General features: G+C 41.6%; 1 protein-coding gene across 1 annotated transcript in view; it reads right to left on the reverse strand.

Annotated features, from left to right (window-relative positions):
* The window catches only part of ngfra (nerve growth factor receptor a (TNFR superfamily, member 16)), a 35,419-nt gene extending 11,370 nt beyond the window's left edge, over nucleotides 1-24,049 (reverse strand). Inside the window, exons 1-3 of the mRNA XM_012878829.3 lie at nucleotides 23,465-24,049; nucleotides 21,230-21,392; nucleotides 10,231-10,593 (exon numbers count right to left, since the gene is read on the reverse strand). Of these exons, the coding sequence (XP_012734283.2) occupies nucleotides 10,231-10,593; nucleotides 21,230-21,392; nucleotides 23,465-23,500 (562 nt within the window). The 5' untranslated portion in view covers nucleotides 23,501-24,049. The remainder of the gene's footprint in view (nucleotides 1-10,230; nucleotides 10,594-21,229; nucleotides 21,393-23,464) is intronic.
* Nucleotides 24,050-27,452: the final 3,403 nt, after the last annotated feature.

Raw genomic sequence — 27,452 nt, forward strand, 5'->3', positions numbered from 1 at the left:
TTTAGAGAATAGAAAATCTAGGACACTGGGCTGGAAATGAAATAGTCAAAGATCCCTCTCTCTGTGAAATGCTATGGAAGATGACCAAGTGTCCTTTTGGAAAATCCGGGTTCCACAAGTATTGACAGCAAGGGCACCAGCAATCGATTCAGTAACAATTAATTCTTAATGAACATTTTTCCCTCTAACCTAAATTACTCAACTTAAAGGTTGAATTTTCCAACAATTTCCCTGGGTCGGTTATTTATTTATTTATTTATTTCAAGGCTCTTTTCACATCTTTACCAGTTATGCCAATAAATGAAACTGAAACGTCCAATTATCTCCAAATTTCTACCGTTCTGTTTCCCATAAAGGAAAGTCAAGAGTTCCCAAAAGGCCATAAGAGCCATCGCCTTGAATGTTTCTTGTCATTATAGAGAACAGCAGTTTAGCATCCAGAGTAGATTAATGCCTCCCACGCTAATATATTTAAATGTATTTTAATTCAACAGTTCTTGTGAAAGTCTAAATCTTCTTTTGATGACACTTTGCGCAGAGCTTGTTGACTTGGGTGTGATTAGTCCCCAACCAGATGCCTGATGCACTGCACACATGCAGCAGCTGCTTCTGATACACAGATGGGCTCTGGAAAAGTTGCTGTGCTCAGGAAGAAGGAATGTTTCTCAGCACCAACGGGAAGGAGGGGGGTGGCAAATTTATGATATCCACCAGCCCGGACCAGACCTGGCATGGGCCATGCACGCCAGGCTTCTTCTCATCACATACTGATCTGTGTGATGTCTGCGTGTTGCGTGGCATTAAGGCCATATGGATCCTTGAAAAACTGTGGGGCGTTATGGAGGTCATCTTTCTGGTCGAAGCCTGTGCTAAAACCAGAGATACTGGCAGATCACTTTGCTACTGAAGGGGTCTGGTTTCTATCACAATAAACACTGCAAAGAAGTCGGTTTCAAAGATTTCCTCTTCCCCTCTGTGCTCCTTTAATGACTCAGTGTAATTTCCCATCTCAGTGTTGCATCCCACCCACACCAATAGACATTAGTCCTAATCAGTTCTCTCCTACAGTAATGTTGTGGTGCTTACATTTTCTGGAACAGCGTTAGTAACCCTGCGTTGATTCTGAGATGGGTCCAGAAGTTCACATGATCATCTGTCCCCTCGGGGAATAGTAAAGCAGATTGAAACCCAAACTTCTTTGAGCTCAGCTGACAGTTGGGGAAGGAGAATGTGAAGCCTGGTTCAGATCTGAGCCTTTAACTCCCAGCAGAACCCCAGGCTGCTCCTCATTAGCTTTGTGCTGGGCCCTCACCACCTTAACCCTGTGGCGACCCCCGGGGCTTCGTTCAAGGCTGAAGAACGGGAGACCCTGGCCTCAATACCTTTGGGGTTGTTGAGCATTGTTAAGACTATCAGGATTGAATATCTGCTTTATAAAATGCAATGTTGCTGTTGTAGTTATATCATCACCAGTTGAATGAAACCTCAAAACTGTACACATGGGTGGAGTATGTGAATTTTTTATTCACCTGAATATTAATAACTAAATCTCATCTTGTGAAGCAAAAATTATTTACAGTCATATTTCTCCAATTTAATGTTCTTCTAATGAGCATGGACAAATTCTGAGAACAATTTTATATTAGAGTTGACATATGAAAAAACGTTTAGTCCTGTAGAAGTTCCTACGTTATCAGCACATATTTGCAGGTATTAAAAGTGTGAAACATCCAACACTACAGCCTGTTGACAATCCAACATGCTACAGGCAGACTCCAGTGCAGGGTCAACATAGCAAAAGCCTCTGTAAACAGCTGGATTAATGGTAGGCCTTCCATCATCTGTGGCTTAGTGACCTACCAGTTCCAACTAGCAAAAGGTGCAACCCTGTCTCTGTGGTTTTGTGTGAGACAGAGACAGTCTGTAAGGATCAGCCCACTACCACATAAATGTTACAATCCCAGAGACTTAGATGTTAAATTCTAACGCTAAAAATACTATTAGTATTAGGCCTTTTTCTAAAAAAAATTGAAAATGGCATAAAAGCAAAAATGCATTTGTAAAAAATAAATAAATAAAAATAGTGTACAATTTTGGTAATGAAGTAACCAAAATGGGATATCAAACATGGTTATCCTAATTTTTAAATGCTGGCATTTACCATAGAAAACTCATAACAGTTGCAGTTGTGCAGAAACATTTGAAATCATCTTATGCTGATGATACCTTGCTATAAGGTCGAATTGTCCCTTTAAATCAACACATGCATTTTGTGTTACTAGACAATATTTCTAATACTTTAACCAACTTTTACTATTAGTTACCAATATGTTCTAGTTCCACAATATCCCATCAACCAAAATGCAAGATCACAATGGAATATTGATCAAACTAATTTGTTTCGTTTACTAGAAAATATTTTCCAGGATTTATTAAATTATAATTATAATTCAATCTATACACTTCAAGCTAAGTGTATAGTACATTGGATTATACATTGCATGTATTTGGACTGAATTGAATTATAATATGTGATGCTTTTCTTGAATGAATCCTTCCTGAATTCAGCACCAACAAGTCCACTTGTGGATTTTATTTGCTGAATATGATAGCTGCAAATTAAATAGTTTTATTGGTTGGATGTTTACATCCGCCCTGCGACAGACTGGTGACCTGTCCAGGGTGAACTCCGCCTCTCGCCCACTGACAGCTGGAGATAGGCACCAGCGACCCTTGCGACCCCAATAGGGATAAGCATGTAGGAAAATGGATGGATGGATGTTTATACTCCCATTTATTCATATTAAAATATGTAGCAACAACACATATTTTAACAAGAGCTTGCAAGATTATAAAGTTGATCTGTCAGTTCATGTTAACTTCAGGGAGAGCAGAAACTTATTTGGTTTAGGCATTGTGCTTTTTCTTCATTATTCCTCACTAAATAATTAAGAAGAAACTGCGTTTTGAGAAACAATGTCCCAGTTTTTCCTGAATAAACATCAAATGTTTGACAGTTTTCACTGATCTTGTACCCAAAACACGTAAGGAAGAATCAGCACACTGTTTACACATTAGAACGAAACGCTGTCTTCTACTAGCAGACCGAGGCAATGGCAACAGAGGAGCTTTGCTCCAAGTTTTGTCCAACATTAAAGCCCCATCATCCTTTTATACAATTTGAGTGGACCTTCTCATGAAAAATAATCAATTTTAGGATTACTAACGCTGTATAAATGATTACTGTGATGACTTATGTGGCGCATAGGAAATATATATACTTAGTGGACCATTACAGCTGCTGCCTGCACTTACTCTCTGTTTTTACTGACATAACAGACAGTAAAGCTTCTCCACATTGATTCGTTGCATAATTTACAAATGCTTCCACATTAAATACTCCAATGGGATAGTTTATATAGACGTGTATTTTAAGGTTTCTGCGTGTAATTAAGTTGTTGAAAAGTCTGTCAGTGCCATGATGACGGGGCAATCGTTGCTCATATAAAGTGGCTTGGTTTCCTGCAGAGTGGAAAACATCTCTCACAAGGCAATAAGTCAGCACATGTGCATGCCATACTTAGAAACATGCAGAATGCAGAGAGCTATTTACAGCTATGCTATTGATTTGAATCCGTCTGAAAGGAGGGATTGTTTAGAGAAGTCGAAACACGGGCGTCTGTATTACATGCGTTTCTTGACCTTTCCTCGGATGTAGTCAGGTTTCCTCAGCTCTGCCATACATCATCCAGCTAATGCCGCTTTGGGTAATGGTATTAGCAATGCAACATGAGCTTGCAAATAGAATAAATTGTGAATGGATGGTGTGAAAAAAAAGGACGTGAAGGTGTGCATGAGAGTCAAATCTCATGCGGACTTTGTGAGAGAAGTTCCTGTCTATAGTTACTGTATGTGCTTTATCACGCGGGCTTATCTTCATCCTGTGTTTCTGCAAGCACTCAGTGAGTATTCCTCCCACAGCTCTGTTGTGCAAAAGACTGGATGCATCGCCTATTTCTTCATGTCCTGATTCTCCAAAAACCTTTAAAGCAATTTCCATCATCAATTATTTTTGGCTTTCTGAAAAAGTTTTCAAAAGTTTTTAAGTGCAGTGTATTTTTTTTAAGGAGAATGACTATTCAACTTTCATCAATCATAGTGTGAACTACAATAGGGGACAGAAGGTTTTGGCCCCACTAATATAGGCTTGAACACACTAGGTAAAAACAAAAAAAAAACTAACAGGTTGGAGGTAAACAGCAAAATATTTATACATTTACAATATATCTAAAACATATGTGTGGTTGAGTCTTGTATCAGGAAGTCAAACCTGTAAAGACTTGCTTTTTATCCAAACCTTTGACTCCTGTCACTTAATTAGAGTAAAGGTAGATAAACTAACACCTAAATTAATTCAGATTAGTTTGTTTCTTTAGATAGTCTTGATTTCCTGTTGTGACATGTGGATTAATGCTACCTAAAGGCTAACCTAGTTTTTGCATCAGCTCACAGTTTTACTACTTAAAGGTAATATGTCTCAGGCTAAAACTGGAATTTAAACCAAGTGAATGGTTGTTGAACAGTATTTATTCTTTCACTAGGAGAACACCTGGCAGGGTAAGAATATATTTATTACAAATTATCCTTTTAGCAACCCAGGTAGCAATAAATATATCTTTTCTCCAGATCAGAGCCCTTATTATTTTCCTTTCGTAGCCTCTTGGCACCAAAACAATAGATAAATGTTATTGTTTGTTACTTTATAATTCGTGAGGATTTATTAATTGCGAACAGGCAGCCAGATTGTGCTTCATTGGGTGTCAGTTATAATTTATATAAGAATAAGCCACTCATTAAAATCCTGTCAATATAGAACAAGCTGGCAAATTGGAAATGCTGAAAATATGTCCAGTTTGCAAACGTGTTCTATATCGACAGGATTTTAATGAATTTTTTAATAATTTTCATTATTGAAAATGATAAGACACCCACAAGATCCTTCTTTTGACCATTCGTAGTTCTCATACTCTTATTTTATCTTGAAAAATATAAATAAAAAAATCATCCATTTATCTCTTTATCACTGTAAATTGTATTATTTCAATAGAAAGCTGAATTGCATTCCCAAAGGTAAGAGATTTTGGACAGGGTGTGTTTTGTAGGCCTGCTTTGGTTGAATTATAAGTTTGTGTGTTTCTGGGACTTTTGCACCGGCATAGTTTTTAGGCAGCCTTGACTGCAACCTGAATTCTCACGGTATTTATGCATTCACGAACACACGGGAATCTATCTTTCACAGCTATGACCTCAACCGTTTGAGACCGAACCAAAAACGATTCGGAGCAATCACGTTGCAGTGTTATGCACTGCTAAAAGGGAACTAAAAGTAAGTAAAATTCTCTTAAAATGGGTGTATTTTTTCTTGATTTGAGCAAGTAAATAAGACTATTTGCCAATGGAATAAGAGTTTTGCATTCCACTGGTAAATAGTTGTATTTAGCTGCTTAAATCAAGTAAAAATACACCAATGTCAAAAACATTTTACTTTCTTTAAGTTCCTTTTTGCAGTGTGGTTTAAGGCTGGACATACCAGCTGCGATGAGCCCACACTGCAGAAATAGAGCTAAAAATAAGAAAATATTTCTTGAAATGAGAGTATTTTTCTTTGATTTGAGCAGGTAAATAAGATAATTTGCCAATGGAATAAGAATTTTACACTTACAATAGGAACAATTCATCTCCATCATCTTATTTCAAGTGCAGTATATCTAATTATCTTATTTTAGGGGTAAAAATACTCATTTCATTGGCAAATAATCTTATTTACCAGCTCAAATCAAGGAGAAATACATTCATTTCAAGAAACTTTTACTTATTTTTAGTTCTCTTTTTGCAGTGTGGTTTAAGGCTGGACATACCAGCTGCGATGAGCCCACAGCCGAACCAACATAAACGTGGCAGAGCAGAAGGATGCGCGCGTTGCTGCTGCTATAACATCTGTTTAGTGAAAATCCACGGTTTCCACCAGGTGTCACTTTGTCCAATCAGCTCGGATAGTTCTGCTGAATGTCCCTCCTTTCCCCAGACGTATTCGATGGGAAGAGACCCAGACTGATGATGTGCAGAACAGAGAGTGCTGCACGTCAGCAGTCTGGCTTTCCAGGTTAGTTTTTAAGCTTGGACGTCTGGATTAAAAGATCCATGTGCAGTTTGTTCCCTGTGACTTTATGGACAGGATTTCATTCATTGTGAGTTCATAGATTAACATTAAAACAGGAAAACGTCAGAAAAAAGTTGACCTTACCCACATTACATTGATTATTCTGACCTAAAGCAGCAAACACTCAAGTGCTTTCATAATAAGGTAGAAGGCTGGGGCACTTAGGGAGACAAAAAGTCCAAAGAATGAATTGGAGTGAGAATGCTTTGACCAATTTAAAATGTGGATTGCAAAAATTTAACTGTTTATTAGAGGAATTTGAAAAGACTAAATGAAGCATCACCTCTATAAAGAAATCTTCAGAGATGGTTTAAAACTTTTGTACTTATTGTAAATATTTGCATCAAGACACACACATCGTCTCCTTTTGACCAAAACCACTGACCTCCTCCCAACATGTTTTACACAAGCTTGAGTCAACACAGAAGGTTAGAGCGCGGGACGCTGCGTTTTTATTGCTACTCAGTCCATTTTTATATCTCACTGCTCTGAAGACTAAAACACAGCTGGCCGCAGAGCAAAGCACGGGCCGGAGGCGGCAGGCGCTCCTCAGCTGGAACAGAGCGAGGGGCTTAAAGGAGGCGGCGGACCTGTAGCAATCCCAGCTTGGCTTCGGCGGATTTAAAACTCTCATGAAAGAAAATAAAACCAGCGCTGGATTTTACGACGTTACCGCTAACGTGGGCAGAGGGGGGGGGGATGTGTTTATCACTGGGGTGTGGACACAAGAGGGGAAGAGGAAAATTATTTAATTTTTATGAGCCACTGAGGTCTTTATGGTGAATTTAACCCCAGGGTCTTGGCTTCTGCCAGTCCAGGGTGGAGATGAGCAACTATCAGGCGCAGCAAATGTACAAAGACCTCTTTATCAGCCGCCAAACACTCTGCCTCTGTCTCCGACGGGCCTCTATCACAACTGCCTGGCCGGCCTGCATCACACACCCGTACACACACACACACACACACACACGCACACACACTCCTGCCACAAATCATTCAAGTGAGCGCTCTGTCTTCTGTTCGGGAGCGTTAATAGAAGGAGCGGAGGGGAGCGCAGACAGAGAGGCAGAGTGTTAGAAGAGCGTGAGGAGGGGGTGCAGATGAACAGAGGAGTTGCTGTAAAGTCCTCTGATTAGAAGGAGTAATTATACTGCTGCGGCGGAGACACTGAATGCACACTGGACAGCTTCCATCACTCCACTTGCCTGTCCACTCGAGGGCCGCTGTGGGAAGAGATGGGATGGGAGGAGGGGAGAAGGTGATGGACTCTCTAATAAAGAGAGAAGTCTGGCCTTATCTGTGTGTTCAATCTCCCCCCCCACCCCCTCTCTCCTTGGGACAAACACTCCAACGCATGAAGGCAGAAACGTTTCCAAAGAAACATAAACTGAAGGCTGAACGGCACCGTGAGTTTCTGAGACCCTTTTTTTTTTTTCCATCGCCGATCAAAAAAAGATTCACATGTGCGCAACACCTGCGGGTTTAATGAAAAATCTACCAGTTAAATTAAACTCGGCGGGAGGAAGAGCACGCGTGTTTCTGTGTCGTGTCGGCCTGCTATCGACTGTATCGATTCTGAGCGCTCACAAAGGGTTTAAAGCTTGTACGAGCAGTGTGTGTGTGTGTGTGTGTGTGTGTGTGTGTGTGTGTGTGTGCACTCGTAGAGGTCACTCAGCGAAACCTGAGCACGAGCAGAAGAAATCCCAGGACTCGTATCGACTCCTCGGCGTAGAATACCAGCACAGCGCATACGCTGCATCTCTTGGTCGTTTCCCATCTCCGCTCCATTGTCTCGCTCCGTCCCCGTCGCTGCATTGTGTAATCGACACTTGATGACAGCTGGTTATGAAGTGTGGGGGGGGGGGGATTGTGAACATACCCCATCACATCTTCATTGCAGCATGTGCAAAGATTGAGAAAGACTCCAAGATTAGATGAAAAGACAGAGACAGGAAGGGAGACCCAGATGGGCAACTCATTCCTTTTTTTTTTGTTCGTTGCAGGAAAAAAATTGTTTCTATCAAGGACCACCATGAAGGCTTGGTAACACCATCACACCATGTGTGTCTGCAGTCATTGTCCCCACGGGATCGCGCCCACTATTAAACAGGACTTTCCTTTCATAAGGTCGCTTCTGATGCCATCTCTAGCATCTACCATCACGGCTGCTGTGATGCCATCACCCCGGGATGCGGCAGGTCAAAGTTGAGCCGCCTGGGTGGGCGCCAAATGGGCAGCAAAACGCTGCATTGTAGCTAATGTACATAGCTATTTCATGAGGGAAGGTTTGACTGTATGTGTAGAATCGGGCGGTGTGCAGCATAAAATGCGGTGAAAAGTGAACCAGAGGTTACATAAAGCTAAATGTTGGCACAGATTGCAGGATGTTTATTTGCTCTCCCTCCATTTCCTGATCTTATCTTTCAACGCGCCGTTTCTCAACATCCATTCAGTGCCATTACAGTCAATTAAAAGCGGAATTTAAACCATTCGTGTGGCCCTTCGCAGGTCGACAATGAAGTGTTGAAAGATTTTCAAGCTTTATTACCTCAGCAGAGCCGAGCTCAGGCTCGAGTGTGGCATACGATCCATGAAACGTTCAGTAAGGGGGAGTTATCTTTTATAGTTCCCTTCTTTTCATCCGCACTGCCACCCAAGGCAAACCTGAGGTCAGTTTCACACCTCCCCTGACCCGTGTGAATTTACAGCTTTCTGGGTTTGTGAGCCACCTTTTATTGCTGGACACAAAAAGCTTGGCACCGTTTTCGTGACTGCGCTGGTTATTGATCATCTCTGTGTTGTTGCTGCAGCAGTCTTTGACCTTTCAATGCTAAATCTTTCAACTTCCAGCTGACCAAGCCCGACCTTTAACCACGCATCATCACACTGGCGCATGTGGAGGTCGCCGCTGGTGGTTTGTTTAAGTGCGATTTCAGAGCTACGCGAGGCTTCCTAAGCCGATCTGTGATAGCTTGAAGCTCTTTGTGGTTCTGGAAACGTCCGATGGCTTTGGGTGAAGGTGCTGTCACGCCTGGTGTGCGTTAAAAACAAACTGGCTGCTCTGGTCCGGTCTTTCAGGCCTTACGGAGACCCTACAACAACATTCAGCAGTTAAACAACAGGAGGCGGTTTCTGCTTTCTTTCATTGAAATCAGAAAAAGACTACTTACACTTGCTGCTTTCCTTTTTAATACAAAAGGAATTCCAGCAAACCTCAATGCATCCCTAGAAAACGAACAGCGCTAAAGAGTAAGACTTGTTCCGATTGTGTTGTGACGTTATTTTCAGATTTTATTTCGGCTTTTAGGTCAAATCAGATTAATTCTCGGTGGTTGGCTTGCAACTCGCTTCAAGCTGGCTGATCTGAGGCTAAGGAACACTCAGCAGCATCTGGAAGCACATTCCTGATGCTAAAAACAGCCAAACTAAGTGTAATATTTACAAGAAAGTTTACTCATCCCAGTCCGGGTCAAGATATAATTTCAATATACCGTTTAAGATAGTTAATTCTGATACAAATCTTGATACCCCTGCTATCCCCAATCATTGCGACCACGGGTTGTTCCCTGGATATAATTAATGATAATTTAACTTTATTGATCTCACAATGGAGAAATTCACTTCTGCATCTTAACCCATCCCCTTGGGGAGCAATCAGGGGTTAAGGGTCTTGCTTAGGGACCCAGAGTGCTGGCAGTTGGGATCGAACCGGGTACTCGCAACCTTCTCAGAGCGCAAGCGTGCTGCTCTGACCAGTAAGTAGGCCACCACTCCCCCTTATTGAGACCACAGTCTTTCTTCCTCAAAATAAACGAATATAAAATCACTTTGAAATGAACGGATTCACCAGATCCCTTCAAAAGAGCCATAAACAACAATCTTTAATAAACACCTGACAAAAATTCGGATCTAAATCACTTATAAACGGCAACATAAGCCAGTGCAATCGTATGATATAAAGTGTTTGCAACTGTTTTAATAGTTTTGGAGAGAGGCGGTGTCAGACTTACTGTGGCAGGCGGAGTCACTGGTGGGCGTACACTCAGCCGTCTGAATCTCAATATCTTCCTCACAGATGGTGCAGGGTAAGCAGGGTTCCAGGTAGCTTTCCCGGTCAGAAAAGGTATCGTCCACACACTCCTCACACACCGTGTCGTGGTAGTGGCTGCAGTGGGAGTAAACGCCCTGTCCCAACGGGCACACCGTGCACGGCTCGCACCGTTCAGAGATTGCGTTGAAGTAGAAGTTGTAGTTGCAGACACATTTGGCGTCGTTGGAGTCGGTGCAGGGCGTATCCATCCGCATCAGGCCGGTACACTGAGTGCACGGCTTGCACTTCTCCGTGTGGCTGTAGTTCTCCGAGTACGTCTCACCTGCAGATCAGAGGACGAGTGAAAGGAGACCGAACAGGTGGGTCAGTCGCAGGAAATGGGAGATGCGGGAAAGACTGAGGACGGCGAATGAAATATGAGAAGATAAAATGGAGATAAAGAGTGACTCTAATGGCATTAATCATGTTTACTGCACATTTATTAAGAGGAAGGACACATTGATCCACAGGGTTCTCAATGATTTGTGCTCCAGGACAAGAAAGGTGCTCTTGTCGGGTAACGAGTCAAAAGCCTGTGGTGCTCATTATGATATCGATCCCAACGTGTTTGTGCTGCGCCGAGTAAACACCCACAGTCTCAGTCATAAACAGCAAGTAAAGCCGAGTATACTGTATGTGAACACTGAGACTTCAAATCTGGAATAAAACCCACATTTTAAATACAAGGTTAGGCCATCTTCCTGCAAAGCCTGATTGTTTCACCGTCCTCCAGTTTGTAAACTGTTTAGTGTTTACAAGGTGTGCAAATTTAAAAAAAAACGAACAGAGAAGTGGATTGTAAGAGCCAATGACCCTGAACTGCTTCTTTAACAACTTAAAAACCAACAAAAGATCACTGCGTCATATTTGCTTGGGAAGTACTTTTGCGTGCCTGAAAGCTGTCTTTTAATCCAGGTTGTAGTAGACTGGGCTACAAGGACGAACCGTTTCATTAGAAACTGTCAAAGTTTGCTCCGGTGATGAAAAGTTTTATTACAATTTCTAATCTAGAAATGAGACAATGGGACAACAACTAATGCTATGCCAAAAAAAATGTTTAGCAGTAGTAATTTGCACTAAAAAAAAAAGTTGTTTAGAAAAGCATAAATTGGAATAAAGTAATTCAGATCACTTGGTACTGTTGATATTAGGAAGAAGTAAGAACTTGTTCTTTTTTTGTAAATTTGTCATTCCACATAAGTCAATTTATACGTTCCCGAGCTTTGAAATACCATAGATTTTTGCTTAGATATATTTACCAGCAAAATACAATGTTAAAAGATTTGCCACCTTATCGTCGCTTGTTATGAGAAACTTGTTATGTTGTATGAAACAAAAATTGTTTCCGCATAAATTACAGGCATCTGGAGTCTGAATGCGTGGCACTTCAGTAATTAGCTAACATTTACTGCAATCCAGGAAAGTCTTGGCATAATGCATGCGGGGTATAGTGTTAAGTATACATCGGTAAAAGCTTAACCCAGCAGAGAGTATCTTGTGGGGACTATTAATACCTGCGTAAAATGTCAATGAATGTCATTCTGTAACTGCTATAAGGACTACGTAACAATTGCCATACATTTACTGACTCTGCTTTCCTTTCCTTTGTAAGACATACCACTGAAATAAAAAATTAGAATGTGTCCAAGAGACCTTTATTCTGAAGCACAACTTCTTCACTTTCATTTTTTTTTGTAAAAGCTGCTGGGACTAGTTGCCTGCTGCTTTTTCAGCGACTCCGCACACTTCAGATTTGCTCTCCAGGAACATTTGGCGTCAGAAGGATTTCGAAGATTTCATCACTGAGGAAGTGATGACCTCGAGTCAGCTTAGTCTTACGCTGACGAGCTCCTCGGGGCACTGCGTGGTTCTATTAATATTACATGTTCATATAGCATTATTTTCAGATATAATTGGATGCCTGCTGAATTATGCATACAGTCAGAGAGAAAGTGTTTGTGTCCCATACGAGTGTTTTAGTGGTTGGATAAGATGCAAGGAGAGCCGAGAGGCTGACGGGAGGGAGATAAAAAAAAAAAAGAAAGAGAAAAGAAAAACCTGCAGCTCAGATTCATTACACGAGCGGCTTCACTTTACTTTTTTACTTTTTCTCTGACATGCTTATCATGAGAGCGGTCACCTTGTGAAAGCTGCGGTCCAGAGAGGAACAGTGCCAAGCACGACACTTTGATCCCGGAGAAAATACGTGCAGCCAGAGGTTCAGCGTCAAAGTTGCACAGCAAGACACCATGAGACAGCAATTTAAACCATTCGACTAGCACCAGGATTTCATTTCTGACGTTACAAAACAAGGACTCTGCTACGTTTACACTGGTTTGAAATCTCATTGTTTGGTCCCCAGTGACATAAATCATCAAGATTTACTGAGCCATAAACGAAAGCACATGACTGCGCTGATGTGTGGGACGTTTGCACAACTCCTATCTGCCTTTGCACATGTTCCATAGTGTACTGTTTCTGTCCCTCTTTTTCTTTTTTTTGCATGAGAACTTGCTTGAAGGTTGCGCCGTTGAGCAACAGCGTATTGTCAGTGTGAAAACCCCTGCAGCAATGTCCCAGCACTTTGGTTTTTTTCTATTGTAAACCTCCCTGGCAATTCAACGTTGGCACCGGCTGAAGTTTTAAACGCCTTGTAAACAGCAGCAGAGCCTGGTCCTGTCAAAACGTACGGGCAGACGGAGAGGAGCAGACGGGAGTCACGATTCCGAGGCAGGTGGGCAGGAGAGGGGACGACGCACAGGCAACCGCTAGATTTGCTCGAATGCATCTGAGGGCAGCTCGCTGCGACATAATCAGAAACAGTCTCTGAGGGTGGTCTGGTGCTCAAAGTCCAAGCCTAATCTAAAAATCATAATTTAGTCATCAAAGCGCTGACGGCTACAGGAGGAAGGGTCAGGAAGGGGAAAAATAGATTAACTGGAGACTTCTCCGAGTTCCGGTTTCCCCTCTCTGATGTACCGTCAAATACGGTGTTTTGTTTCGTCGCAACGCCTTGCTCCCGTTGCAATCAGGAGGCAGAAGCAGTAGGGGGGGGGGGGGGGTGACAGTGACCGAACGATCCAGAGCCAGATAAACAACAGACCTCCAAGGTAAACGATTATTTGAATTAGTCGAGCTTGAAAGCTTTTGTTTTCTTTGCAGTCGAGCTGAACCGGTAAAGTTCCCTTTCTCATTCATATCAATTATCCCGCGGCGTGCAGGCTGCTTCCTCGCTCGTTTTAGCTCGCATGCATGAGCCCCCCCCCCCGCTTTACAGTGCATGTGTGTAAACATTTATAAATGTGACCATATGCAGTGGCGGAGGAGGTGTGCGCTACCCAATTTATGCGTCAGCACTTTAATCCGGAGCTAAAAGAAGAGAGTTAAAGGCCATCAAGATTCAGACGGGGAGTGCCTTCTTTAATAAAATATGAGATTTTTTTTCTAATTTGTCCCCAGCTGAGTGATGAACCGGGCTGCCCGGCGTTTTAGAGTTTTCATGTTTAGCCGGGAAAAAGGCCGATGGTAAAGCGAGACGTGGCTGTGGGTGGGGGGGGGGGGGGGGGGGGGGGGGGCGTGTTGCACTTAAAATGTGCCACTTCAGCAGCCCACTGCTACCCTCCCCTTCTGACACTCGTGTTTTTTTTTTTTTTTTTGGTCCCATTAGTGTCATTAATAATGTAGCTGTGGATGGCCTTGAAACTGCTCAATGATCTTCACAATCAGCTCTTCTGAGTGGAAGCTTTTAGTGACGCTGGACATTCCTGCCGCTCCGCAAAATGTCAGGGTCCGAGTTATAGAGGAGAGGTGGCAACATTTTCTTCCCACATGAACTGCTGACCTTTTGCTCAGAGAGGATAAATTATCAACATCTGCAAAGTTGTTTGGCAGCTGACTTCGTCTTTTTAAACTTTTCTGTGTATAATTATCATCCCACCTCATTGGTTGACCCCTTCCAGATTTGAAACAGGTGTTTTTGAATAAAAAACTTATGAACAGGGGAGAGAAGACTGTAGATTCTTATTTAATCATTAATACTAAGTAGGAAACACTAAAATGCTACTAAAAGGTATCTCCAAAGGCAAGTCTGTTTAGTTAAGTACCATCTAGATTTTTCCAGCATTTTTTATTTGGCTATATTAGCTCTGGATATGGAGGTGAAGGCATGGCTTAAAGTGTCACCAGTATAGTTGCCCTGATGAAAGCACAGAAATTGTCTGGTGACCAGACTATGTCGGTTCTTCCTACTGATCGACCCAGAGCACAGAGCAGTTGGATGCAAACAAAAAAAATCTGATTTTTATTCTGAACGTACCATACCTAAGTGCAACCATGTTGTTGCTGTTACTGATTTGAAGTAGACTCACTATTAGTTATTTTAAGTCGCAATAGCTACGTTTACATGGACAAAGGTAACTGCAATAAAGGGCTGATCGGAATAAAAATGGGTCATGTAAACACGGCAATTGGAATATTGTGATTGGATTAAACTCAATCGGAAGTAAATTGCAATCCGAATAAGAGGAGTGGTTTATGCCGATTGCTAATCCAGTCAGCACACATGTAAACACTGACCTGAGTGTGCACGTGCGCCCGACGTAAACGTATTTATGCTTTTAGGGGTGGGAATATGTCGGGAAGCAAAACTATCTGTGCTCCAGATACAACCTTTCTATTTGAAACATTAAAAGAGCTCAAAATTATTATTTATTCAGTAACGTTTCAACCGTAATTAGAACCTGGTGCAAGTCCAGCCTGGGCGCTGGGAAGACAAACAAATTCATATAAAACTGCTTTGTTTGCCATTTTTTGTTGTTCAGCAAAGAGTTCTTCTGTGTTCTTTTTTTAGGGAAATTTAATAACTGCGCATGTCAGAGTGGTTTTATTCTGAATAGGTGCACATACACGGATTAATTGATTGTGTGCCTGATTATTTTTAGTTTTTTAGTCCGAATACATTTGAATCCAATCAATAGATTTTGTGCATGTAAATAAAGCTAGTGAGGTGTTTATAATGTCAAAAATAGGCTCTATCTTATTTTATGACATGTCAAGAAACGACTGTTTATTTCGGCTGCTGGACAGTGAGAGAGAGCAAGACTTCCAATGGGTAATAGAGAGTTTAGCAAATGTGTTTCCTTGTATCCTTCTGTGCTCCCAGTCTCTGTCATGGAACATGATGGGTCTGGAAATGAACCCCAGAGTTAAGATAAGTATCGATGTTGGGATTAATTATTTAAAAACTGAATGACCACGTATGTCACAAAGGATAGAAAAAAAAAACATTTTAATCAATTATTTTTAACAACTACAGAGTGTTCATCGTCTTGGCTGAAAGCACCATGTTACATAAGTAGCATTCTGCATTGCTAGCTGTTAGCAGTGCTGAATCCAGTTAGCATCTGCTTTGCAGCCTCTCGCTGGCACCGGATGAAAGGCGACTTCAATATCTTTTGTTTCAAGGAACACGGACTGCATCTAGTTTAAAGTCTAAATTATTTAGACCGCTAAAAACCTGGACTTAATAACTCTGTGCTGATTACATATTGTTCAAAACAAGGTTTGAGATGTATTAAAACCTTATTCTCTATATTTGAAAATAAACGAATGGGGGTTCTAATATTTTCATTGCAGTTTGATTAGATTGTGTTGAAAACCCATCATACACCTGGTTTAACAACCTCACTCCCATCCGTGACTTAAAAATATTATTGTATATTTCTTTTGTTACCTGTATAATGTATTTGTTTTTTGTTTTAGTTTAGTTTAGTTTTTATTTGCTGTCTTACTTGAGAACTTGAGTACTGTGCTTTATAGGCGTTACAAAATAGACTTACAAAGCAGGCACTAGTAAGAGTGTTATGTTAATTGATTTCTCAAGCACACAGAAAAACAGAATATGCCTGATTTACTACGTCCAGAACTCCAGAAGACCAAGTTGGGGGCCTCCACGGTTGCTTGGATCAATGACTATCTGACACACACGGCCAAAGCTTTAGAGGCTGAAAGGTAACGTGTCTGCAGAGCTTGTCAGCAGCACAGGAGCGCCACAGGGAGCCGTGCCCTCACCACTTCTTTTTCACAGCGAAGACATTCAGTACCAACCAGAGTCCTGTCGTGCTCAGAAATAGTCCGATGACTCTGAAGTCATCGGGTTTGTCAGAAATGGGGAAGAGGCTCAGTGTTTACCCACACAACAAATCGAACAGGAAACAAAACCGCGAGGCCGTCTGCAAGAGGAGACATAGCCGACGGCCTTTCCTTGAGAAGCTTAGGTCCTTCAGTGTTTGTAACAAGATGCTGCAGAATTTTTATTAATCCTCTGTGGAGAGTGCAATCTCTTCTGAGATCAGTATCACCAGAGCCAGGGACTTAAAAAAAAAGCTCAACAAGCTGAGGAAAAAAAAGACTGGTTCTGTTCTCGGGCCTCTGGAGGTTGTGCAATGAAGGAAGCTTCATAAAATGATCAGCATTTTGAATAATCTTGATTAATCTACATTAATAATAACCACAAGAGATCCTTCCTGCCCATGGCCATGACCTTCTGTAACAACTATTCCAGGAAACTTGTAGATTTTGAGTGACTTTAATGGTTAACTTCCCTTTTGGGATTAATAAATTATTCTGAATTAAAATGGGACTGATTTAAAATAAAGTGATATTGTCTCGTCTCACGACCTGGACATTCTCAGACTCCTAACGTTTACGTCTGCATCCTGTTTTAATAATGTTGTTCCCGGGCATGGAAACTGCTTCTTCGGCTTTGAAGTAGAATTTCTGTTTCTCCTCACATCGTTCATCTTCATCCAAAGTTTAGAGCAATTCCTGATGCCCGGCTCCGGACCTCAACCAGACATGCCTGTGATTCCACTTTCCTTCCTCCCCTTGAAATCCCCAGAGATCCACAGTCTCGTCATGCTTTTCTCTTAGAAATCTGGCCCATTTTCAGCCCAAACATCTCCGCATGCTTCACTAAGTGAGGCAGGTCCAGTCGTCCTGCTTCTCTCCACCGCAGAGAGAAGTGGAGGAGACTAATAAATATTTCAGGGCTACTGATGCACATCCCTAGCCAGGAAGAATACTGTTAGGTGGGGAGGGGGGGTCTAACCAACAGGAAGTGGGACATTAAGGGGGACTCATGGTAAATACAGATATGTTCATACTTACTATGAAACAGGAAATGGATTTGTCGAATTCTTCTCATTATTTATTCATTTTGGTATATCCTATAATGTATTTATGTTGTCCGTCTTTTTTTTTTTTTTAGAGTAGGTCAGCTTTTAACCTCAGCATAAAGCCACCTTTTTTTTGGCATTGTCCACACTCTTATGAGCCACGCACACACACACATTAAGACTATATCTGCTTTAACTGAAACAACACCCGTATAGAAAAACGCGCTCACGCCGGAAATTGGGTACAACCTCGCGGGTATTCTGGCTTAATTGTTGAGTGTTTATCAGCAAGTGAGTGCCATTCCTGTACAGCAGAGCAGGATAATTGTTCACTATTGGAGGCACAATAGGCTTTTCAATATGGTTTAATTAACTGGATCAAATGGGTAAAGATAGACTGATGTAACAGTATGCATGATAAATGAGCGGATCGTGCCCTTTGGTGCCTGGCTTTTCTAATACCGTCTTATCCGCTAATACAGAGGATGACTCATAGTTACTGCATGGGAGGGAGGGGGGGGGGGAAGGGATGGTGGCTGTGAAGAGGGAGTACAGCAGAGGAAAGGAGACGTGACAGGGGTTGGCGGGGTTCGGTGTGAAAAATTTAAATCGAGGGCATACCTGAGAGGCGCCCCCAAAGCGTAGGAAAAATGGGTGAAAATGTTTTATCTTTATATTGCTTTCATCGTCGTGCACTAGTAAAGTGAACGTCTAATGACACAGCAAAGATATTGACCAGGCACATCTTCACACGTGTTGTTTAACGATGCCTGTTAACGTTTAGCCAGGTTTCCAGCCACACTGGTGCAAAAGCATAAGAAGAGTTGCTTTAATTTAAACCTTTTCTTTCACTGCAGTGCTCTTGTTTAAATTTCATGCCTCTCGCTTTTCTAACATTGACTTTGATGAGGTTGTTTTGTGTGAAATTGGCTCACAGCGTTTGTATCCTTTTTAGTTTTTACCCCGTGGCACACTGAGAAATAAACGCCTATCCCTGAACCTTTTGCTGCAAGTGCTGACATACATCAAGTGAGAAATAAGAGCGTTACGCCTGTTTTGCGAAATAAAATCTGAAAATAGAGGCTGATTTAGAAAAAAAATAAATGTAAAAATAATTTTAAAGGGAAGAAAGAAATGCTCGACTCATAATGAAACAGTGTTGACATTACTGAGTCAGGGTTGGATCCTAAAAAAACCTTTTGTTATTTGCACGACATGGAACTGTGTTTATTCATGAACTGATTTCTATGAAGAGAAGTTTGTGACCAAAACTTGAATGTTTTACTGAAAATTAGACAGAAACAGCACACAGGGTAAAGATAGCTGCTGGGATGCAACACTGTGACTCCTGAATCGGGCAGAAAACATTTATGTGCAGCTCTGATTCTTCGTTTTTTTACTTGTGTTTGAAACTGGCTGGTTTCCCAGCTTTGGACCATACAGTGAGACCCGATGGTTTGCATCTTAAGTCGAGCTGTCGGCACATTTGGACCCACTTAAAACAATCCGAGCACTTTATCTTGAGATTTTTAATAAAAGAAAAGTCTCCCTTCACTCAAATAGAAAATTGGACAGCACTAACTTGTTTTGGCTCTGGCAGAAAAAACAATTTGGATTTGATTTGGAAGAAAGACTCTGTAACTACAGACACCTTTAACATAATGTGTGAAGCGGCTTTGCTGTAACCCTTTTATTCTGCACATGTGCTCTGTTTTGAAAATATTTAGCCTTTGATTTAATTTAAGCAATTTTTTTTTCAATCACAGCATATTAAAAGCTGAATCTTAGTCAGCAGCTGCAGAAAACCCACATCCTCCAACAGGCAATGGATAATTGCTTTAGCATGCAGGGTGATATGTCCGTTGACTTTTGAATCATGTATTTTTATACATGATTCCTCGCAGTGAGAAAATCCAAGTTTGTGTACTTTACATTGGAGGGAACTATATATATATATATATATATATATATATATATATATATATATATATATATATATATATATATATATATATATATATATATAAATTACCATTCAGTTTGTATTAATTTCCCCTTTTCTTTCACGTCTGATCTGGCAGATTTTGGCAGACTAACAAATACAAACTGATTAACATAAATTTTGTTTCGATCTGAAATTAAATATAAATAAATATTGAGCATAATAAATTGTGTTTGTTCAATAAACTAGGAACTAGTTTTAAATCCCATAAAAAAATGAAGTGATAATAAGAATATCCCCAGTTCTGCACCAAAGCATATGTCCTACAAATTTATCAGATTTTTGCTAAACTGCATTGAATGAAAAACTATATTTCTTTATTTGACCAACTAGTCAGCAGTCAGAGTCACTTAAAAATAAACTGGCTAACTGCTTATTGAATAAATACGGCAGTAGTTAAAATGCCTGGTATTTGTAGTTTTTTAGTTTATCTTTGTTTTTGACATTTGTTGTTCTTTTCCGGTTTGCTTGCGTTTCTGAATCATAATTGACAGGCTAAATTTATAAAAGCCTATGGTTTTAATTAAAAATAAAGTCTAAATTCAACAGTGGACACAACAAGTTTTCCAACAAGTAGGTGGGAATGTTTTCAAACGACACTAACATGGATATTTTGTTTCATGGTCTCTTTGTGCAAAGAACATCATAAAAATAGCACCTCTATTCTGGGAAAGATCGCATTGGAGGGAACCAAACCACCAATTGGGCAATTGAGGAAGGGTGGCCAGAAGAAACATACAGTAGAGTTGATCAAAACTCATGCAGAGTTCCTTTTAAACAAAAAGTAGCGATGCCTCTGTTCAGTAGGGACAGGGATGGTTGATGGAGCTACATTTAGGAAAATCCTGGAAGAAAAGCTGTTAGAGGCTGCAAAAGACCTTCCAGCAGGACAACGCTAAACATACAGCCAGAGCTACAATGAAATGGTTTAGATGAAAACAAATGTAAGTTAAAATGATCAAGGAAAAGTCCAGGTTGAGTATGAGTGGTAAGACTTCAAAACTGATGTTTTCACTTCAGTTTCACTCTCCATCTAATCTGACTAAACCGGAACTTTTGCAAAGAAGACTTGTGTGTCTAATCAGTTTCAAGATGTGCAAAGCTTGCAGACTTACCCTCAATGGTTGCAGCTGTATTGCAACAAATTAAAGTTCAATTCAATTTAATTTTATCTCTATAGCACCAATTCACAACACATGTCATCTCAAGGCACTTTGCACTTTGATTCAAAGTCAATCAGATTGGTTAAAAACATTTCCTCTCTAAGGTAACCCGGCAGATTGCATCAAGTCTTGACAAGCAGCATTCACTCCTCCTGAAAGTATTGACTTTCTTTGGCAATAAAAAACATTGGGCTTTGAATTTTATTAGAATAAATTTGAAGTTCAAGGTGTATTGATATTTTTCAAAGGCATTGTATTAGAAGTGTTTTTTGTTGCAGTTACAGTAAAGAATTTGCATGCCGCCTTACTTTAGGTTTCTTTGGGACACCCATATCTCACCTTTGCAATAAGAACAAAGGCCGGAAACTGTACTGCCCCACGATCCCTGTTTGGGTCCTAATGATTTGCAGCCGATCAAAAAGCAGCGGTTAGCCAGGATCAAGCATTAAGCAATAAGTCTGTTGGGAGCTTTTAAGGACCAGATTTATCGCCGACAGGGCAGAAAACCTGTTGGGTTGGATGAGTCCGACGTACATGCATGTACAAAAGTGATGCAAACCAGGAGAAATGATTACTCACTGTCCAAACACTGAGCGCAGACAGTCTGAGTGGCGCCACATTCCTTCACCACTCCCTCTCCAGGTGGACACTCCATGCAGCACTCCCCGCTGTCAGTGAACTGGCCCGAGTCACACTCAACATTCAAGGCCCGTTCAGTCTTGGACGCCAGCATCAGCGCCGCCTGGCACAGTTGGGGACAGAGGGTCAGTCGTTTGTTATCACACATGGGCAAAAACTCGCAGCGCTGATTTAAAAATGGCTTCCAGGTGGACAACTTGTTCTTTAAATTTAACAGCTATCGGGGTTCGTCGTAAATCATTGCGCCTCTGCCTACACAGGAGACACTTTGCCCAAACCTGCCATCTAGAAGAGCTTAATAGATCCCCCGAAGGCACATCAGCTCTAATAATGAACCTGAGACAAACTAAGGCCGGGGCAGGAGCCATAAAGTCGTGTGTGCACATTATACACATGCCCATCCTATTTAATGTCCAAAGGTGAGAGCTGCTGTGAACGTTAGCCTCTGCTTCTGATTAACTCCGGTGCACACAAACACTTTTTAAATATTTCTAGAGGAGCATTCATTAAAAAAGTACATTCTCCTCCTCTGTCACCTTCGGATGTTGCATGACACAAACGTAGTAAACTCCATCGCTCAGTTCCAACAACAAGTAGCTGTTTGTAACTGTGTGAGAACACGTCAAGCTGGAGCATTATGGTCGGTGAACTGACTCTACCTGTATATTTATTCTGACAGATAACTGCACTGACGCACCATTTAGATTAAAATTGTTGCACGCTCGCTGATCTTGTCTAATATCATTTAGCGTCTTACTCCTCCAAGTCTAGTCTTGTTCTTGCCGTTTTACCACGCAGCTCACTGGCACAACAACTGGAGCTTACTCAAAAAAAAAGTATAAATTTAAAAAATTTGAAACCAGTTGAAGTATAACCAAAAGTCTGATTATCCTACAACACTTGCATGTCTGCGGCTTTTATTACGTAACAAGTAAAGCCTCATTTCTACTTAATTCACATTTGCTGAGACATCTCCCCCCCCCCCTCCCTGTCTCTCATTGGTCCCTCCCCTCCTCTCTCTGCTTTCATTCAGAAACAGATGTACCAAGCAACCAGCATCTCTCCCCTTCTGTCTCTCATTTCTGCTTCTCTTGCTCCGTGTTTCCCTCTTTCTGCGCTTTTTTTTTTTTCTAACCTCGCCATTCGCTGTTGCGCCTCTGCTAGTTAGTCTCCAACAGTTCTGCACAGGTCTCAGTTTTTAATTTAATATAGAAAGAGATAACGTAGATGCAGTCCACCTCCCCCCACGGGCTTTGCTCTTAGTCATCTACTTGAATTTCCAGGCAGTCAAAAACAAAATTTGAGTCAAATTCAGCTGAAAAATAAACTAAAATTGGCCATCCAGCTGCAGCAACCTGCATTAGGCCACGAAGCCACACAGCTGGGACGTGCTTGCTTTGGACTCTCCTCAATTTCATGGCCAATTTGTGAGTTTATTTCTAAATTTAATTCTACCAAAGTGCACCGACTGGTGCCACTCTTTTGCGCCAGCTGTCATAACAGAGTGTCCCCTCACACCCAGGGCTGTTCACATGATGACTGAGCCTTGCAGCCCAATTAGACCAGCTGCTGTGGACATGCCAGAGAGCGGGGAAGATGTGCTCCCAATTACACGCTTCATTGTTAACTTTCTTCATTATATCCCGAAAGCCCGGGGACTTTTACGCAAAAAGCAGGAACATTTCCCATGCTCTCCCAAAATTACAGTACAGGGGAGAGATATAAATTCTTGCTGTGTCAAAGCTCCTGCGTGAAACGCCAGGGCTGCTACTGGGTGTTTTGGATGTAGTCCAGCATTTCATGCATCATTTTCAATTCTCAAGAAACCCCCGCAGCACTGTTTACGTTCTGCTTCCCTGGATAAAACGCAGCGGCGAGGCTTGAGTGCGCACGAACAGCCGAATGCGATATGACTACCCTGCTGCAGAACTCAATGAACGGCCAACTGCATGAGACACCTGCAGGATCTGTCCTTGCTGCGGAGGGAAACGTTTACGCAAAACTTTGGTGGCAAGTTTTTTTTTTTTTTTGACTGCATCCCTCCTAGGTGCGTTTTATAGGTGCACGGCAGCAAATGCACGCTTACAATAAATTCTCACAAATGCATGACAAAGGTGGACAACTAAGTCCTTTCAGAAGTCGGGAACTAGGATTAAAGGGAAAGCAGCCACTCACCAGCGCGCAGAGAATCACCAGCGGTAAGGCAGTCATCCTTCTTCGTGTGCAGGAGTCTCATGAAACAGATCTGGAGCAGAGAAATGCGGTGCTATGTGGAGGAGAGCCTCTCAGCAGAAGTGCTCATCTTAATTCCGGAGGAAGGGATTATTGTTGTTGTTTTTTTATTATTATTATTCAGACTCCGCACCGTGACTCGTCTGTCCAGGAAACCTCCGCACTGTGGAGTCGGATGAAAGTGTCTCTGCAGCCTCCAGCAGTGCCACTATTACTCTGGCCAGCGCACACGCACAAGTGATATAAAGAGGAGAGGAGGGGTGGTGGTGGTGGTGGAGGGAGGAAGGAGGAGGAGGAAGAGGAGGTGTGGGCTGAGGAGACAGTCCTGTCCGAAGTGCGGCTGAGCTGCAAGTGCACTGCGGAGGAGCGGAGCCAGAGGAGGAGCGGAGAGGAGGGAGTCACGTCCAGCCTCCGCTTTATTCCTCCTGATGGTTCTGCAGTAGAACCTGATCCCTCATCATCATCTCTGATCTCACATAAACTCTGCCTCTTTGCAACAGCGGCATTAACCAGCCTGCATCATCCGGACTACACTGTTCTCCTTTTTTTTTAATGAAAGTGGAACCCCATCGCTGTTTGCTTGCCCATATTATTAAAAAAAGTGCTTATTTTGCATCACTGAAGGATAAGAGCCTGCCTTGTTTGGAATAATTTTACGCAGATTACTGAGAGAATCCGTCAGGTCAGGGGTCAAGGAGCAGGGGCTTCTTTAGTAAAAACAAAAAAACAAAACCTAAAGCTTGGATCCAAGGTTTTCATTTTCTTGGATCCCTTTTTACATTTCTACACTTTAACACCATAACCATCAAGATATTTAATGTTTTTTTAATATATATGATACATCAAGAAAGGCATGCATCTCTTCTTCCTCTCCTGTGCAGTTCGCACCAACTTAATGATCTGACAAGGTTCTCAATTACATGGAATTTGTGGGATATTGAATACTGGTTTATATATATATATATAGCAAACATGCTTCAGTTGTCTTTATTGCAATTACCTCAATCTACCACTAGAGGGAGCTCAGGTAAACTATACCTCGTGTGGAGGAGCTGCACAGATCCACAGCTCAGGAGGGATAATCTATTGACAGGGTGCCACAAGCCAGTAAATTTATTGCAGACAGGGAAAGAATGGGTGGTGGTGAGGTCAGGCCGAGATAGATTTTTTTTTGTGGTGGGGGGGGGGGGGGTAAATTAAAATTCTGTGAGGCAGAAAGTAAAAGCAAATATTGCTCATCCCCCTCAACACACCATTCCCGTGAGGAAAGATTAATGATGACAGAATCATGCTATGGAAATTATTTTCTTCAGTAGAACAAGAAAGATGGGAGATGTATGTATGTAAATACAGCTAAAAGCCAGATGAAATTATCTTAGAGGCTGCAAAAAACTTGAGCCTGGGGGAGGAGTTCCCCTTCCAGCTGGACAATGACCCTAAAGATACAATCAAAGCTGCAAAGAAATGGTTTAGATCAAAGTTTATTCATGTGTATGAATGTCCAAGACCTAGTTCAAATTATGATACTGTGGGCAGACTTAAACCATTGCTGTTGACAGACGCTTTCCATCCGATCTGACTGAGCTTAGTTTATTTTGCATTGAAGAATGGACCAAAATGTCAGCCTCTCCATGGCCAAGCCTGGATATGATATGCAGCTGTAATTGCAAAAAAAGCTGGCTCTGTATAATATTAACTTAGGGAGGTATACATATGCAAAACATTTAATTTGTGAATGTTGTGAAAACTAGTTATTCCTTTTCCTTGCACCACCTTATGCAGGTCTATCACATAAGTCCCAAATAAAAAATACTAAAGTTTGTGATTGTAATGTGACAAAATGTGAAGAAAAATCAAGGGTATTCCTATAACAACAGGAGATGCAATCTGCAATTGCTGTGCATGATGAGATAAAGAGACAAAAAGCTAAAAATAAAACAAATGTGACGACAAATGACCTAAAAACCGAACTAGAAACAGAACCAACATGTGCAACATGTGACTCCAAATGATCAAAGTTAAACATAATTAACCTCAAAGAGAGAAAAAAATGCAGAGTTAAGATCTAAAACAACCGCTAACAGATGCAAAATGGCCACAAAGAGCCACAGTTCATGCAAAATGAGACATAAGATGATTCCAGTGAGAAACCAACGGAACAACAACTAACACGAGATCAGACAGTGACTGTAAAGAGAAGGCATTTCTACTTGATCACTGAAGATTGAGGCATGGCTCTGCTGGACTTTACTATAGGAAAATATGTTTCCAATGTTTCTGGATGTAAATCAAGGTGGTGGTGGTGGTGTGTGTGTGTGTGTGTGTGTGTGGGGGGGGGGGGGTCTTAGTATTGGAAACACCTGTCCATTTAGTATACCACAAATATCGCCCCAAAACCTTTCTAGAGAAATAGCCGGACACAATCTGATTTCCAAACAAAGCATGTGCAGGTGTTCCCAGGTTTAGGATTATGAATTATTTATCTTTCTTTCAGCACAAACATGTCTTTTTTTTCCATCTGTTTAGCAATATTATGTTTCATTTTTCCTTCTAAGAGCATGCAGATCCGCTATGTGCCACAAGGGGTCGATTTAAACAGCTGAAACTCACACATAACTCTTCCCGTCATGATATTCAGCCTTTCACTGACAGATCACAGTGTCCTCTGATTCTAGGTTTATTGTGGAAAAATATATAACTTGGGTTGAATTTGAACTCTTCCTCATCGTGATTTGAACCATGTTGGTCAAATAATCTCCTGTCCATGTGTCCCACAGTTTTAGGCTCTTGGGAAACCTCCCTGAAGTTTGTTGAACTTTAAAGCCGCCTATTTATTCATTGCGTTTTGTTTCAAGATAAAACTAAATTTGGCTCCAGCTCCCTGAGAGCACAACACCACCACTGAGATGTAAGGGCGATAAGGCAGCTGACGTCTCCAAGAAAAACTGTTTCAAAACTCTCCTTGTTTCTTCTCAAACGCCCTGATGTCGACATTTCTCCGTCTGTCTCCACGCAGATTATCAGCCGAGGGAACAACGTCCCCGGCGCAGCTGCAACACGGCGATTAGGTTTCACTGTAGAGATCTGAATCCCCTCAACTATTGATCTGGGTGCACATCAATTTACCCCGCAGCTTCCGTCCTCCTTTAAGATTATCCCTGACGAACCTCAATTCGGATGATTCTGGCATTTCCATCGATAAGCTTTTCTTGTACTGTTATTCAAAATAAATGTCATGTAAACATTCTGCTCGACTCCAACATCGGCGTAACAGAGACATCAGTCACTCACGGGAGGCGTATCCAGCCACCGGTCGAATATAGAGAACTGCCCTTAAAACATGGGGTCAGTGAAGACGGATTTATAGACATGTGCTGACAAAGCTCCAGGTGGGTTACATGTACTGTCTCTGTTCATATCACATTGCAACGGCGCATTGATCAGGAAGACAATACGTACGCTCTGGGACGGAAAACAACTTTTATTAAGATCCTATGCTGGAAGTTGTTCCTCACAGAAAGGACACGTTTACTGTTATAATGTCATATAAAAGCAACATAATCAACAGTTTGTGGAAGCGCGGATGATGATTTAGTGACTTTGTAAGGTCAGTCTTGGTCCCGCCTTGTTCTAGGGTACATTTGGTGGGAGTCAAGCATATGGCCCATAGCATTTCATACTCACAGTTTCTCTGTGACTACCACCAGTCTAAAATCATTCAGTCATTTGGGGTGATTTGTTTTAGCCAACAGAATGACTATGGAACTGCGCTCCCGGCTTGTTGGTACCTTCTACTGGTTAAGTGACTACTGATGATACCCCAAAAGCAACTGATATGGCTGGATCACTGTTTTCAACTATGTGAAACCTTCCCAGTCTTTGCAGAACTTTGATTTTTGGGATTTAAAAAGTGTATTTTATTGAACCCTCA

This window comes from Fundulus heteroclitus, chromosome 16, assembly GCF_011125445.2.
Source record: "Fundulus heteroclitus isolate FHET01 chromosome 16, MU-UCD_Fhet_4.1, whole genome shotgun sequence".
Lineage (NCBI taxonomy): Eukaryota > Metazoa > Chordata > Actinopteri > Cyprinodontiformes > Fundulidae > Fundulus > Fundulus heteroclitus.